Source organism: Citrus sinensis, chromosome 2 (assembly GCF_022201045.2).
Source record: "Citrus sinensis cultivar Valencia sweet orange chromosome 2, DVS_A1.0, whole genome shotgun sequence".
NCBI lineage: Eukaryota > Viridiplantae > Streptophyta > Magnoliopsida > Sapindales > Rutaceae > Citrus > Citrus sinensis.
The window spans coordinates 24,962,798-24,977,180 of NC_068557.1; the positions used below are offsets into that span (position 1 = coordinate 24,962,798).

General features: G+C 35.9%; 2 protein-coding genes across 3 annotated transcripts; one reads left to right on the forward strand and one right to left on the reverse strand.

The window, feature by feature from the left end:
- Nucleotides 1-4,555: 4,555 nt before the first annotated feature.
- On the reverse strand, nt 4,556-10,792 carry LOC102623501 (vacuolar-sorting protein BRO1). Its single transcript, XM_006468741.4, has 8 exons — nt 9,927-10,792; nt 8,172-9,122; nt 7,723-7,812; nt 6,965-7,033; nt 6,469-6,609; nt 5,833-5,881; nt 5,460-5,563; nt 4,556-5,328 (listed from the first exon to the last, which is right to left on the reverse strand). The coding sequence occupies exons 1-8, from the start codon at nt 10,611-10,613 to the stop codon at nt 4,783-4,785; spliced, it is 2,637 nt and encodes an 878-aa protein (XP_006468804.1). The 5' UTR covers nt 10,614-10,792; the 3' UTR covers nt 4,556-4,782.
- Nucleotides 10,793-10,978: 186 nt separating this feature from the next.
- On the forward strand, nt 10,979-14,002 carry LOC102623020 (CAX-interacting protein 4). 2 transcript variants are annotated; one of them, XM_006468739.4, is made up of 3 exons: nt 10,979-11,144; nt 11,790-11,878; nt 12,685-14,002. In XM_006468739.4, the coding sequence occupies exon 3, from the start codon at nt 12,744-12,746 to the stop codon at nt 13,794-13,796; it is 1,053 nt and encodes a 350-aa protein (XP_006468802.1). In that variant the 5' UTR covers nt 10,979-11,144; nt 11,790-11,878; nt 12,685-12,743; the 3' UTR covers nt 13,797-14,002. The 2 variants fall into 2 exon arrangements, with proteins under 2 accessions (XP_006468802.1, XP_006468803.1); XM_006468740.4 differs by having other exon boundaries at nt 12,719-14,002.
- The last annotated feature ends 381 nt before the right edge of the window (nt 14,003-14,383 follow it).

The following is a 14,383-nucleotide window of genomic DNA, read 5'->3' on the forward strand; positions in this document are numbered from 1 at the left end:
TAAATTATAAATAGAAGTTATCAGGATGAAGAAAATGGGACTTTATTAGGTGATATGTAATCTTTTGAAAACTCTTTTAGTTTTCAGGTTGTTGAAGAAACATGGAAACTAGTGAGCGGAACAAAAATGTTGCTTCAATTAAATTTTATCCCATGAAAGGCCAAACTCTACCTTCTAAGTTCTGACGGGTGACTTTTTTAAAAAAATAAAAAATAAAAAATTCTTCTCTTATCTTCTCTTTACATTAACACTCTCAATCCTCATGGTAGTTTCACCTTTGAAAGCTACTTCTATAGTTTACTTTTATTCATTAGCAATCAATCACATGCCTTAGCATATTTTATAACAATGAAATCAGCAAGAAGTTTGACATAAAAACTACTGCGTACTTGACATTCAAATTCATTCAACATTGCAGATTTGGGATATTCATTTGGACACTATTCAATTTTGAAAGTCCAACGTATAATCCAAGCAATAGAACTCAGTTGCCAATCCAACCAGAACCTGAACCCCAGTAGTTAATGTTGGATCAGCACACTCTTCTCCAGATTCTCATCCCACGAATCAAGCCAAGTCAGCTGATTCTCTGGATATTCTCATCCCACAGTGCAAGCCATGTCAAATGTAATGACGTCAATCTAAGATTGTGATTGTATCAATTATTGTAATTGTATCTCCAAGACTTGAGGCATAAATTTATCCTTACTGTAAGTAGCTCCAGTGAGTATATATAAGTATTCACATCTCAATGAATAGAAATATGTCCATTTCATCACTCAATTATTTTATTTATAGAAACACAAGAGTTTCGAATCTTCTTTAATGATCACACTTCCAATGATTTCAACACTCTCTTCAAATCCCTCCCTCCTGAGAGAAACTACTTTGCCGCCAGCGTGCCGGGAGCATTCTATGGGGCCCTTATTTCCCAAGGCATCATTGCATCTGTGAATTCTTCTCATTCTGTGCGATGGCTGTCTAGTGTCCCAAATGAAGTTGAAGGTAAAGGGTCGGCTGCATGGAACAAAGGGAGGATTCTTCATGGTGGAAGCAAAGAAGCAGCTAGGGAGGCTTAAGCATGTCAGCTTTGCTAATGACACGGAGAAACTGCTGAGAACAAGAGCAATGGACCTTGTTTGTGGAGGTTTCATGGCTCTTCTCCTTCCAAGTATACCAACTGGAGCAAATCCTTCCGAATGTTCTATCATTGCAAGTTTTGAAGTTTTGTGCTCCAGCCTTATGGATCTCGTTAAGAGCGTAAGCTTATACACATTCCACATACTCTATATATATGTGTGTCCGAGCGCTTGTTATAAACTTATGGTTAATGTTATACTCACGTAGTTTCTAAGTGAAAAGAAATCTTGTGATATCATATTGACAATGTAATATTATATTACATTAATGATGAAAAATATTAAATTCAACTAACATTTAACTCATGATATGTGATGATTGGTGATCGCTAAGGATATAAACTATGTATAATTGGGTCATGCTAAGTTACATTATATGTAACTTATATCAATCAATGAGTTACATCCAGGGTGGATATGGGTTGATTTGGGTTGAGTTTTAAGTCAATCAAAACCAAACCATAAAAATTTGGGTTCAACCCAAACCAATTCAAATATTTTTAACCCAACTCAATCCAACTCATTTAAGTTTGGTTTGGGTTTGGTTTGAATTTTATAATTAAAATATTTTTATTTTAATAAATTTAATTATATCAAATTATAATAATTATTAATTAATATTAAAATACAAAAAAATGTAGTGGATAAAAATTATGAATAATGGATTTTACAATAACTTTGTTCTTAAGTATTAACAATATTACAACATAAATTCTAACAATGTCAATACAAATTAAAGTAAGATAAGATATCCAACTCAAGTATCAAAGCAATCCATCAAAATTAAATTATTTAAATTTTATAAATTTAAATCTTTTGAGAAATAAATCAAAAATTTATTAAAATTAGAAAAAAAACACCAAAATTTTAAATGCAGTAAGAAAAATTAGACATGAAATCTAATTAGGTTTAAATTTAATTAAAAAATAACAATAGAATCATATTTTATTTGTTAAAATCTTATAATTAATTACATTTTAAATTTTAGTAAGTTACAATACAAATAGGATTATAAAATTATATTAGAGGATTTCATAAAAATATTGTTTGAGTAATTTATTAAAATGTTAATTTAGTCTTTTGACTCAAGTTGAGAATGCAAAAAATTGTTATATAATAGTGTACTGTACAACCAATTGCATATGTATTTGCTCACTTCTATTATTATTATATAATAATAATTAGTAGTAGTATAGTTACTATATAATAATTATTATTAGTAGTGTAATTATTATATAATAATAATTTTGATAAAAATTTATTATTAAAATATTGATTTAGCCTTTTATTTTGTTTAATTTATTTTTCATTAATATGTTATCTTGAATCTGTTCATGACCCATAGATAAATCATACCAAAACTATTGTAAAATGGTTTCTTCCATAAAAACTCAAATTTAACCCATTTTATGATTTATCCAACCCAAAATATTTTTATTTAGTTTGGATTTGGATAAACTCATGGGTTGTGGGTTTATGCCCGCCCCTAGTTACACCCAATAATTCAAGTATAATTTAATTATTAACATGTCTTGAATTATTGGATGTAACTCTTGAATTGGCTGTAAGTTGCATAATTAATATAACTTAGCCACACCTTAATTCCTATTAGTTAAATTTTTATTGTCATTGTCAATATAAACGGTATTGCAAGCCCCACTCGGGCAAGAGTTGTCTCGATCTGATGCCATGTGGAAACTTGTAGGATTAACGCATATTAACAGCTATCTGATGAATTGATTTTAATGTGGTTTCTTTTGTGCCCGCTGCGTTAGTTTTATGTGCCTCAAACGTGTAAATGTACAGGGACTAGTGGACGAAGCTAAAGAGGAGTCATTCAATCTGCCATTCTTCTTTGCATATCCAGCACAGGTGGAGTCTTTGATGCAAAGAAATGGTTGCTTTAAACTTGAAAGAATGGAGCAATTCTTACGCCCCTGCCATGGCTGATATAACCAGAGAAAGCACCTGCAAGTTTGCAGTGCGTAAAAGAGCTGGTTTCGAAAGGGTTATTGAACAACATTTTAGACTTGGCTTGACGAGCTCTTCAATTTTCACACACAAACTTATCCAATCGGGTCTGTTTTCAGGTTCCAACTACGTTCCCATGTTTGACTTGTTTGTCTTTCTCAACCGCATTGACATTGAATAAACCTATTTGATTTTTTGGCCTCAAAGCCTCAGTTTCATGGAATTCAACCAGCATCTTTATCTTATCAACGTGCACATGTGCTAGCAGCAATCTTCCAATGGTGCTTTACCACCATTATCAATAAGTAGTTGAAATGAAAAGAATCGAAATAGGTTAGAACCCGAGAATCAAAATAAAATATTTTTATTAACCATAAAAATTAAAATTAAAATAAATTATATTACCATTAATATGTTTACTTTGTTACAGAATTGGAACAAATTATTATAAATTATTAAAATGACCTTAATTAATTATTGTCATTATTTATTATAATAATCATATCATTGTTATTATTACCCAAAATAATTAATAATAATAATAATAATAATGCATATCAATTATTATTATTATTACTACTACTATTATTAAAAAAATGCATATCAATTCATTTGCTCATTCTCATTCTTGTCTCGTCATGAGAATGAAATTTCCATATCACATTCTGAAATTTGTAGAGTTTCACTCAAATTTTTACTTATTCCTTCATGTTTTTAATAAATAAACACTATTAATAATCCTCATTCCCAAATCCTATTCCTCAATCCCACAAATAAATACACCATAACCTTATAACACGTAAATATTTGTTCGGACTATAGATGCATGCTTTGATTCATTTAACAAATTCCGCTTTCCGCACGTGGATTTTGCTGAACAAATGATACAAATAAAATCGAATTGAAGATAAAAAAAAAAAAAAATCGAATTGAAGATACTTAAAAAAAAATAAAAAAAGGAAAGCATAACAGTAACAGGCATCACAAAAGGTTGTTGGTGAATTATCGATCACCTACATGATATAGAACAACATTAAAATGTATCCTAAAAGAAGAAGAAAACAAAAGGTGGAAATAAGTTATGAACGAAAAACAATGTTATGTAAACATGAAAATAACAGAGCTAAGAAATGGAGAAACGAACCCATGAAATTGCCAAAATCATCAACATAACGTCTTCATTTCACGGTCGGTGGTAACAGCAATGTAGTAAAATATAAGTTCTTTTAAACATAGTCAAGTGTGCACCTCGTGTATTCAAAAAAAAAAAAAAAAAAGTGTGCGCCTCGTATTTCTCAACTCTTGAAGTACCCAAACAATAATAACCCCTTATTTTAGGTACTCAAATGACAAATCTACCCTAATAACAGATCAAATCATTGCTTAACAGCTTAACTTTCCAAATAACAACAACAACAACAATAATAATAATTGGACAAAATCTATACCGTCAAATAAAGGACATTATTTATTAATTAGACCAAATCTATATCAAGCATATTTCTCAATCTATAAAATCTTCAGGCTACACAGAAAACTTTGGTCCGAAATTCAACGAATGAAAATAAATACAAGCAAGATCTAACTAAATCGAATCATTCCACTGTCAGCTGGAACTAAGTACAGATTGTAAATAAACATTATATAGCAGAAAAAAATAGAAACTACCTGATCATTGCTTATAGTAGCTACTTTGGTTGGGATAAGTATATGGAGCTGGAGCGGCATAAGGAGGCCGAGGAAAAGATCCAGGTTGTTGTCCATGGGCATTGTAGTATGGGCCCCGCCATCCTGGGTAGGCAGGTTGTCCATACTCATGGCTTGGTGGGAGTGGCTGTTGTTGGGCTTGCGGAGGAGGGTAAGGAGCACCAGGCACAGGGGCTGGCTGGTAAGGATGCAACGGCTGTGGGTTGCCATAGGGGGGAGGAGGGTGACCATAACCAGGCACCATTGGCTGCTCCGGAGGTCGGTAGTAAGGAGTTTGGGGATGAGGTTGAGGTGAATTCTGGGGATCTCTTTGCTGTGGTGCACTGGTTCTCGGAGTTTGGTGAGGTTGTCCAACTGTAGGATAGCTGCCATCATACGAACCCGAGGTTTTACGATCCTGAAAATTAAGACCTGCCATCTGTCTCTGTACATCTTCAATCATTTCTCGGCACTGGATGTTTCTGGTCATCACAAAGTCACTGCATTGCTGCTTGATATTTGTGATTGCATCCTGTTTTAGCAGATATAGACATTTTAAATATCCACCATACTCATGATGGTTTCATGTAACAGCCACTCACTCTCTAAGATGGCTAAAAAGAAGTTGAATAAACGGTATGCTGCAGATGAGAAATTTCTTACCTGAAGAGTAACATAAAACTTCAACCCCTCATTAATGTTTTCTTTAATTTCTCGATACTTAGCTATGGCAGCTTGAATTTGCTTATAACACTTCTCTCGAGATGCTGAGACAGAGAAACCAGAATGAATAAAATCAAAAGAAAAGAAAATTAATAGTAGACAAAAGCACAAATGCAGCACATAAGCGGGGACAAAAAATAAATAAATAAAAAGCAGCCTCATCTATTGATCAAAATATAAAGACCACCCAAGCTTATCATTGAAACTCAGACATTTAAGAAATGGTGATGTAGTCATTTTGACCACAATGCTAAGAAACATTTCCATTCAAGCATATTTTAGACCAGTTAAACCAGAAGAAAAGGTAACCTACCTCTGTAGTCTTCAAGATTAAAGATGGCAGAGAACTCTTCATTTTGAGCCTGTCAAAGAATATAACAGAGAGCATTTATTTACATGCATTAATTCCAGAAATTAGCACTTCAAATGTGTAACAGACGGAAAGCCAAGAGAAGAACATAAGAAGTAAAGAATACCATGCAGTTGATCGAGGATGATTTAATTCTTAAGATACAAATAAAGAAGCAAAATTTCTATTGACTAAGATTACATATTTCTCTGAACAAAAAAACTACACCAGAGAAAAGCTGGCACAAGCTTTAACAGTGGTTATATATCACCTTCGCCAACCATGTGCTTTTCTTTTCCTCTTGCCTTTTCAGGCCTAATTCATATTTAAGGCACCATCTAACCACTTTACTACCTGTCCATGACCTCGGGAATTCGGTAACAAAAAGCAACTTTAATCCTTAAGTTGAAATGAATGTGACATAATAGTGACAACAGACATAATATCTTCAATTCTTAGCAAACATTTTCTAGCAGCCATTTCCTTTAAACTAGAAGGCACTGATAAACACAAAAACATCAAAAGTACAAAACTAACGAAAATATGAAGCAAAAGAGGCAAAGAAATTTTAAAAAGACAAGATAGGAGAGAGAAACAGACCTGAATTTGCATCAGCAATTGTTCCTGTGCCTCGATATTTTGGGCAATTTCTTCACAAATGTGATCATATTTTGATATCTCCTTCCTGAAGAGATCCTCATATGATCCAACAGAGGTCATCAACTTTGGTAGAATGTCATCCTGAAGCCATTTATACAAATAATAATAATAATAATAATAATAATAAGTAAATAAATAAACTAAGCCAAGTGTACACTAAGTGCAAATTCAGCAGCATAAAAATTGCCAAACAAAAGAATTCCCAAACCAGTAATAATATCCATGGTATGTTCAATTTCAACCATTCACAGGGATAAATTAGAAAGTAAAAGGAAAAAACTTCCAACATGTAAAACAGAAATAAACAAGAAGCTTAGTATCCAAATTTCAACCCAATCCGTAGTTGATAATCAACACAACTCCCACATTTATCTATAAATAGTAGATCTGATTGTATTAGTGCCTATAACATATTTATTCCATTAAACAAACAAACCTTTCTTTTCATCTCTTTGAGCATGTCTTCAAGACCTGCCCTTTGAGCACCAAGAGTCTCCAATTGCCTCTGCACAGATAAGTCGGCAATTATTAAAAATAGTACTTGCACATTGTTTTAGTGAGCATATAATTAATTCTACATTTTACCTTGCTTCTAAAGACTTAAAAAAAATTTATGATCCTAGATAGCATTAAATAAAGGAAAAAGATCCAGCTAGTAGAGATTCCATAATGCGGTAATGGATGCGTTGTAATAACAAAACCCACTCCCCCAACACCCAAATAACCCGTCCAATCATCTTTTTAGTTTTAGATTTACTCCACTTTGCCCTATAATATCACTAGGTTTAATTAGTCTATGAAGGGAAAAAGGCATAAATATGTGATGTTCACTATTGTGATGATAGGACAAATAACAGACTTCACAACAAAAACTTCAACAACCAGAAGAGAAAAGGAGGAGGGGGGGGGGTGGAGGACGAGGAAAATCAAGCATGGTCCTAAAAGTTGATCGCAGCGAACACGAGACCTAGACATCCTTCACTGATACTGGAATAAGAAAAATGGTTTCTACAATCAAGATGGATGTCTGCTATAATCAACAATTGTTTTTCTTATTTTCCTTATTTCTTCTACTCCTTTTTTTCCTTGGGAGTGAGAGATGGAGGGGAAAGCAATTAACAAAATATAAATATTGACAGGCCATAAAAGACTAACAAAAAATGCAGAAAGCTCAACATGGAAAGAAGAATTTACCAAGCTTTGCTTCAGAGCCCCAACAATAGCATCCTCAGTGGCATCCAAAGACATTATTGGCCTAGCCAAAGTAGGAAGGGCCGATTCTATCTAATAAGAGCAAAATACAGATGAGTTATAACACATGCATTACCCCCACAGGCAAGGAAAAGCGATTATTTAAATTACAAACCTAAAGAAAATTTCCAAATCGACAGGTCAACTTGAAAATAGATGATAAAGAAAAATAGCAACAAATAATGGCAAAAGCTAAAGCATATAATGTGTGAATGAGAACAAACTAAATCAACAAAATCATAGATCTCATTCACCACCATTGTAGAAAGAATCTTCATACCATGCAAATTCCATCTTATTCAGTTAACCTCTACAAAAAATGTGAAAAGCCAAGGAACCAAGAGACCTAAGAAACACATATAAACTGAAGTTAAAAGGCTGAAAACACATACGGGACGGCGATCAAGGATTGACATGAGTGCAGAATGATCTCTCACTGAACGCTCAATTCGGGCATCACTTTCGGCGGCTTGCTTTAAGTTTCCAGCAAATCTGTTTAACCTATCTTGCAAGTTCTTTGTTAGAGTGCTGGACTGTGGCCTAGTCCATCGAGTTCCAAATTGGCTTCTAAATTGAGCATCTTCTGTTGCTTCTTTCTGCAAAAGTTCCTCAGTCTGCACCAGCAATTCCTGGTTCACCCTCCTCAGATCCCTAAGTTGCTGTAGCTCAGCTTCCAAAGCAGCCGGACCACCGCTGATCTGCACTGCTTCCACTTCCTCTTTAAGATCCGCAGGAAGAGTCATATTCCCCTCCAAAGCAAGAATAGAATCTGGTAGGTCCATTTCCTTGAGCCTCACTCGGGTTAGTTCACTTCCTTGCTGCAATTTTTCAGCTTGTGTTCTGATGACATCATCAACCATTTCAGTGTACCTGGAAAGTGCTTTTGCACTACTATCTGGAACAAGACTTGCAAACATCTTCTCCTTGCTTGCATCCAGTACCTCATTCATTGCCATTGGCTTAACCATGGAAAATGCTGGCAGAGGTGGTAAGGAACTGGGAGAAGGAACCCTCATGAGGTAAACTCTATCATTTTCCTTCACAGCCCTATCAAGGTTGCGATTAAGATTGGCCTCCAACTTGGAAATTGCATCCAAAAGCTGGGCTGCAGCACCTTTAGGGGATTTCTTTGCCTCAGTTAAAGCACTAATCCCACTCTTCAACCGTGCAATTTCTTCTGCTATCTCTTCTTTCTCATGCAGCTCTAAACTATACCTATAGCAAGCCTCAGCATAGAACAGAGCAGCCTTAAGCTGCACGTGAGTTACCCAGGCCTTGTCAAAGTGATCCTTTAGTGGTGCAACAGTCAATGCCCCTAAAGCTTCCTCATAGTATAATCCAACCTGTAATAACACCCATCATTACGCAAGTTAAACAAGTGATTGCCCGTTACATTTGAGTTTAAAAAAAAAAAAAAGTTGATATGGATATATGTTCTTTTTTTTTTATTATATATTTAACACACGAACAACAGTGAGGCTTGAAACCAGGATCTAAGGATAGGAAGGCTGCTTCTTACCACTGAATCTAGATCCTTGGCCTCGCATGGATATTGTTATGATTCAAAACAATCCAAAATTTTAAAAGTAGTTCCAATGCATCTATGAATATGGTCTGCTAATCGTGGATTTTTCACAAATGATATGTATCAAGTGATCACCTAAAACACACATTTTAGAAGTTATGCACTAGAAAGTTCATAAAATCTACAATCTTAACAAAATCAAAATACAATAAGCTCAACACTACATTTAGCAGCCTTTATACAAGTTTTCACTTCTTATATCATCAAGTGTACCAACAAAATCCAGTAAAATTTCTAATCTAATCCCTAAAACTTACCCAGCCTCACTTGCATATCTTATTCCAGCTCAACAAATAGTTTCACAACCCATAGATAACACACAGCACCTCAATTACATCAATCACTAAAATGCACGTATGTTTGATTGAGAAGTTGTGAAACCACAGCTAAAGCGGAATGAAACCACTAGCTGTTCTGTACAAATAGTAGCATCCACATACATATAGCATTAAAACTTACAGAATCACTTACTCTCTAAGTGCGATTGAGTGGGCGATTGGAAAACATTAGTAGTACAAACAACAATTACAAAACATAACCTCAGCAATCGTTAAAGACTCACTTGTCTAGATATTTTAGCACAAACACCAGGCGTGCTTCCTTTAGCAATCGTATTCTCAAAAACGCACTCTTGAGCCTGTGCCAGCATCAACCTTTCCAACATTCCAGCACATTCAACACTAATATCCACAGTCGTTGAGCTCCCAACACTCGCCTTCGTCGCCGCATTATCCCTCAAATATGCAAACGCACCAGCTGCTGCAATAAACGAGTGGGACGCCAGCCGCCGCCCCTCCACCGTCGTCCGATCACACGACAACCCTATCTGACTATAAACAGCGCCCAAATTAAAAAGCACCGCCGCCTTCTCCAAATGTATGTTCTGCTGACTCGCCTTCTGCTTCTGCTTAAACGCATCGAACCACAAAAACGTGACCGTATTAATGTGGTCTTTGTCGGGGGAGATAGGGAACCGAGTTTCGATCAAGCAAAGGGCTTTAAAGTAATTTTGTAGCAAGTCGCGGCGCGTGCTCGGGGTAGGGTCGGGCACCCGCTCCACGTCAGATCGAAGTTGTTTAACGGTTTCGAGATCGTCTTCGAGATTGAAGGCCTCGCGTTCTGAGTACGTGAGAGAGATGTAATTTCGCAATGGACGGTAAAGATCGATTGATGAGGTTTTCTTCTCGTAGATTGCGAGCATGATGTTTGTTGTAGCAGCCACCGATGATGACGACGGGGATGCCGCCATGATTGCAGTGATTAACGGTGACGATCAGGAGATCAGGAGAGAATTTGATTTCTTTAAATGATTGGTGAAGTTAACGAAGGAAAACAAAGGTGACGAATTTGAGCGTATCGCGTGACGCGTATTGACCTGAGTTTTTTTTTTCCTTCTTAGCGAAGGAAAATAAAATTTACATAGCCCCACTGAGAAGACGGGTTATGTGGACTTGAGCCTTTAATGTGCTTAATGGGCTTTTATTTGGACCGATTGTCACAGACAGCCCAGGAAACGACGCCATAATGAGCGAACAACGCGATCAAGCACGTACTGGACACGCGCCAACAAGCACATGACAGCACGTCATGTGCGCGTGCAGTCTTCAGACTTCAGAAAGAAAAAGAATTTATAAATAATTTAGAAAAAATGCAATAGACGTTTCTCGAACGGAGTGTACAACCTGAAAGGAAAAGTCAGGCCCTAGTTTTTTAAGCAAGGGAGCTCTGAAATTTTGAGATCTCTCTCGCTCTTGCTCTCTCTCATAGATCTTGAGCTCAGGTATCAAGTCTTGTTTTTGTTGATCTTTTTTTTTATATATATATAATGCTTTCAGTGTGAATGTGATTTGTAATGATTGTATTTTTTAATGTTCATTGACTTTATCTAGGGTTTTTCAGTGAACAAATTTCCTACTTCTTGGGCTCTATTTTAAACATTAATTGTAGTCTATGGTTTCTTGGATCAAGGGTTGGTGGATATAGACTTTTCTAAGGGTACAAATCTTTGCTTTAGTTTGCTGTAACTGTTGTTTAATGGTAAGATATGTTTATTAGTTTGTTGGGTTTTAACTTCAGTTGCTTTAACCTCCTAGGGTTTTTCACGTTCATGGGTTTTTGAAGACAATTCTAAGTTTGTTAAAACTGTTGTATTATACAGCTGGATTTGTTACGTGATATGATTTCAATTAGTTTTAGACCATTGGGCTTGTTCTAGTTTGATTTCTGATCATGGGTTTTTACTAACAAGACTGTTGCTTTTAGTTTAATGTATGTGTGTTTTGCAAATATTTTGCTTCAATTTTTCATGACTGTTATTTTGCATTTAGATTTCCTGTATTATCAAAATTTGGTTTTAGGCATTTTCACAGGCCAGGTTTATGATTCTGATACGTGACCAAGTAATGTTTTTGTTTCTTGTTTATAGTTTTGTGAAATTGGTCTGAAAGGGACTCCTGGTTTTTGGCTTTTGAAAGCAGCCTTTTGTCTGGGTAATTTGCCACTTTTGCATATAAGGTAAGAAAGTTAAAATTAATTCTTTTTTTTTTTCTAATCATATAGTTTTATAACATCCTTGTTTTGCTATATTGGGCTAAGTAATTCTGTGAAAGTTATTGATTTGCGTGTTATATGTGAATTATTAGATGAGTGTATGTTCCTTTTGTGATTGTTATATAATGTGAAACACTTTCTTTTGTAGTGAACAATTTATAATGCCTTAATTCTTTTAGGATATACATGATCCAAATTTCTGAGTTGAAATCCATTGAGTCTTTTAAAATTTCATCCATAGATTGTAGGAGCTGGTGATTTTACTTTTTAGCACGTTCTTTACTGAAATTGACTTTTCGTGGTCTTTAAATTGGAGACTGTCCTTAACTCTAAGCTGGATTTGATCACTGAAACTTCAGGTTTGATTTAGGTGGTAGTTAAACTTGATGGTGCTTTTGGTATGTCAGAGGATCCAGTATGTTCTGAGAAAGTAAATAATGGGTACTTTAACTAAGTTGATGTAAAAGACCATCATCTACTTGTTTAATGGCTGTCTTATTTGGCTCTATTCTATGTGGGTGTAATTTGTAAATCTTTCTGTTGTCATACTCTTTGTAGGCATACCTTATAAATTGTTTTTTATTATGTACCATGGTATTGATTCATGCTTCATCGCAAGGTTGTTTCGATACTAGTAGATCATGTTTCTCCCATGTGTGTATGGAAAACTGAATACACGTGCCCCTCTTATTAATTATATGCAACTGCCTATTTTATGAAGCTCTTCTTTGATTATGGAGGAACTAACATTGTTTTTTCTCTTCTGTGAGATGTCCATTTGGCCATCATCATACCATAATGCAGGTTTTGAGCTGGTTTTTGTATATAAATGGACTGCAAGAAGTTCATCCAGTTGGTCGAGGAGAAAAAGAAGAGAGCTTTGGAGAGGAAAGAAGCCCCTTTGAAGTGGGAGCAGAAGCTAGAAGCTGCTGCGAAGGCAAAGGCTGATGCTGAAGCCAAGGCAAGGAAGTCTAAAACTGCAAAGCGTAAAAGAAGATCTGTGTCTGATTCTGGCGCTGACAGTGATAGTGAGAGCAGTGATGTGGGTAGAAGGAAAAGGAGAAGAGGCCACAAGAAGCACAAGAAGCATAACCACTCTGATTCGGGTGACAATGAGAGGAGGAAGGAGAAGAAATCAAAAAGAAAACCGAAGAAACGATCCTCTAGCTCAAGTGATGATAGCAGTGACGAATATGAGTGGGATTCCAAAGAAGAGAGGAGGAGGAGGAGGAAGAAGCGAAACCACAGAAGATACAGACATCATGATTCAAGGTCTGCTTCTGATGCTTCTGATTCTTCAAGTGATGATTCTGATGATAGTAGAGTTAAAAGAAGTCATGCAAAGCATCACAATCGTAATTGGCAGTCAGAATCAAGTGGTTCAGATTCTTCAAGTGAAGATGATGATGGTAGAATTCGAAGAACTCATGCAAGCCAATTCAAACGCCATCACTGTTCAGAGTCTAGTGCTTCAGATTCTTTAACCAATGAGGATGCTGGTGCAGGGAGAAGGAAAACCCATAAAAAGCACCCGAAACATCCAGGGCGAACACACAGTGAAGATTCAGAAACTGATGATTCCGGTGGCCACAGACACAATCGGAGGAGCCGGTCTCTAGGAAAGTCTTCTGATGATAATCATGATCAAGCAGGTGGAAGAACAAGACACAGAAGCAGCCACCACTATCACCATCACAAGCATAAGCTCAATCACATGGTTGACAGAAACTGGCAACTTCACTCTGATGAGCAAAAAATTGAGCACCATGAGTCAGATGGTGAGAAAAATAATCTGCTTCAAAATTCTTCAGAGCTCAACGGGAAGCACAAAAATGAGCAAGTGCACAAGAACGGATCTGAGAACAGAAACGATGCTCAATGAACTTCAGAATGGGTAAGGCATGTGAGCAATGAAAACATTTCTTGGCAATTTTTTTTCTTTATATTTTAGTGACCTTGTGGTTGGTGGGAGATTTTAAGACCTTGATTCGGACTTGTATTTGTGATTGATTCTTGAACTTCGTGGAGGCTCATGAGTTGCGTTGTGCTCTAAAAATTCACTTTCAAGACTACTTTCATGTTTTCACAGATATGATTGTCCTCCATTTCTCTCTCGCACTCGTTAATTTTACTACATATCCTGTACTAAGGCTAGTATGTAATAATGATTGTGACCTTGTTTGACATTCATTAATTAATGTCTGGTCACTGGAGGAACAAATGATACAGTTTCTGAAGACGAATTGTATTAGAAAGATGCTCTGTGTCTTGAGCACGCTCCCAAACACTGATAAAGATTTATAGGATTGATAAAAACTAATGAGACTTTTGAGTTCGCAGGAGCACGTTTGGCATCTTCAAGGATTGATAAAAGCTTATCCTTTCATTCAATGCTTTCAGCTGGCTCTAATCTCAGATGCATTCGCCGTATGTAAAAGGAATTCAAGAAATGATCAGGTCCCGTGGAGA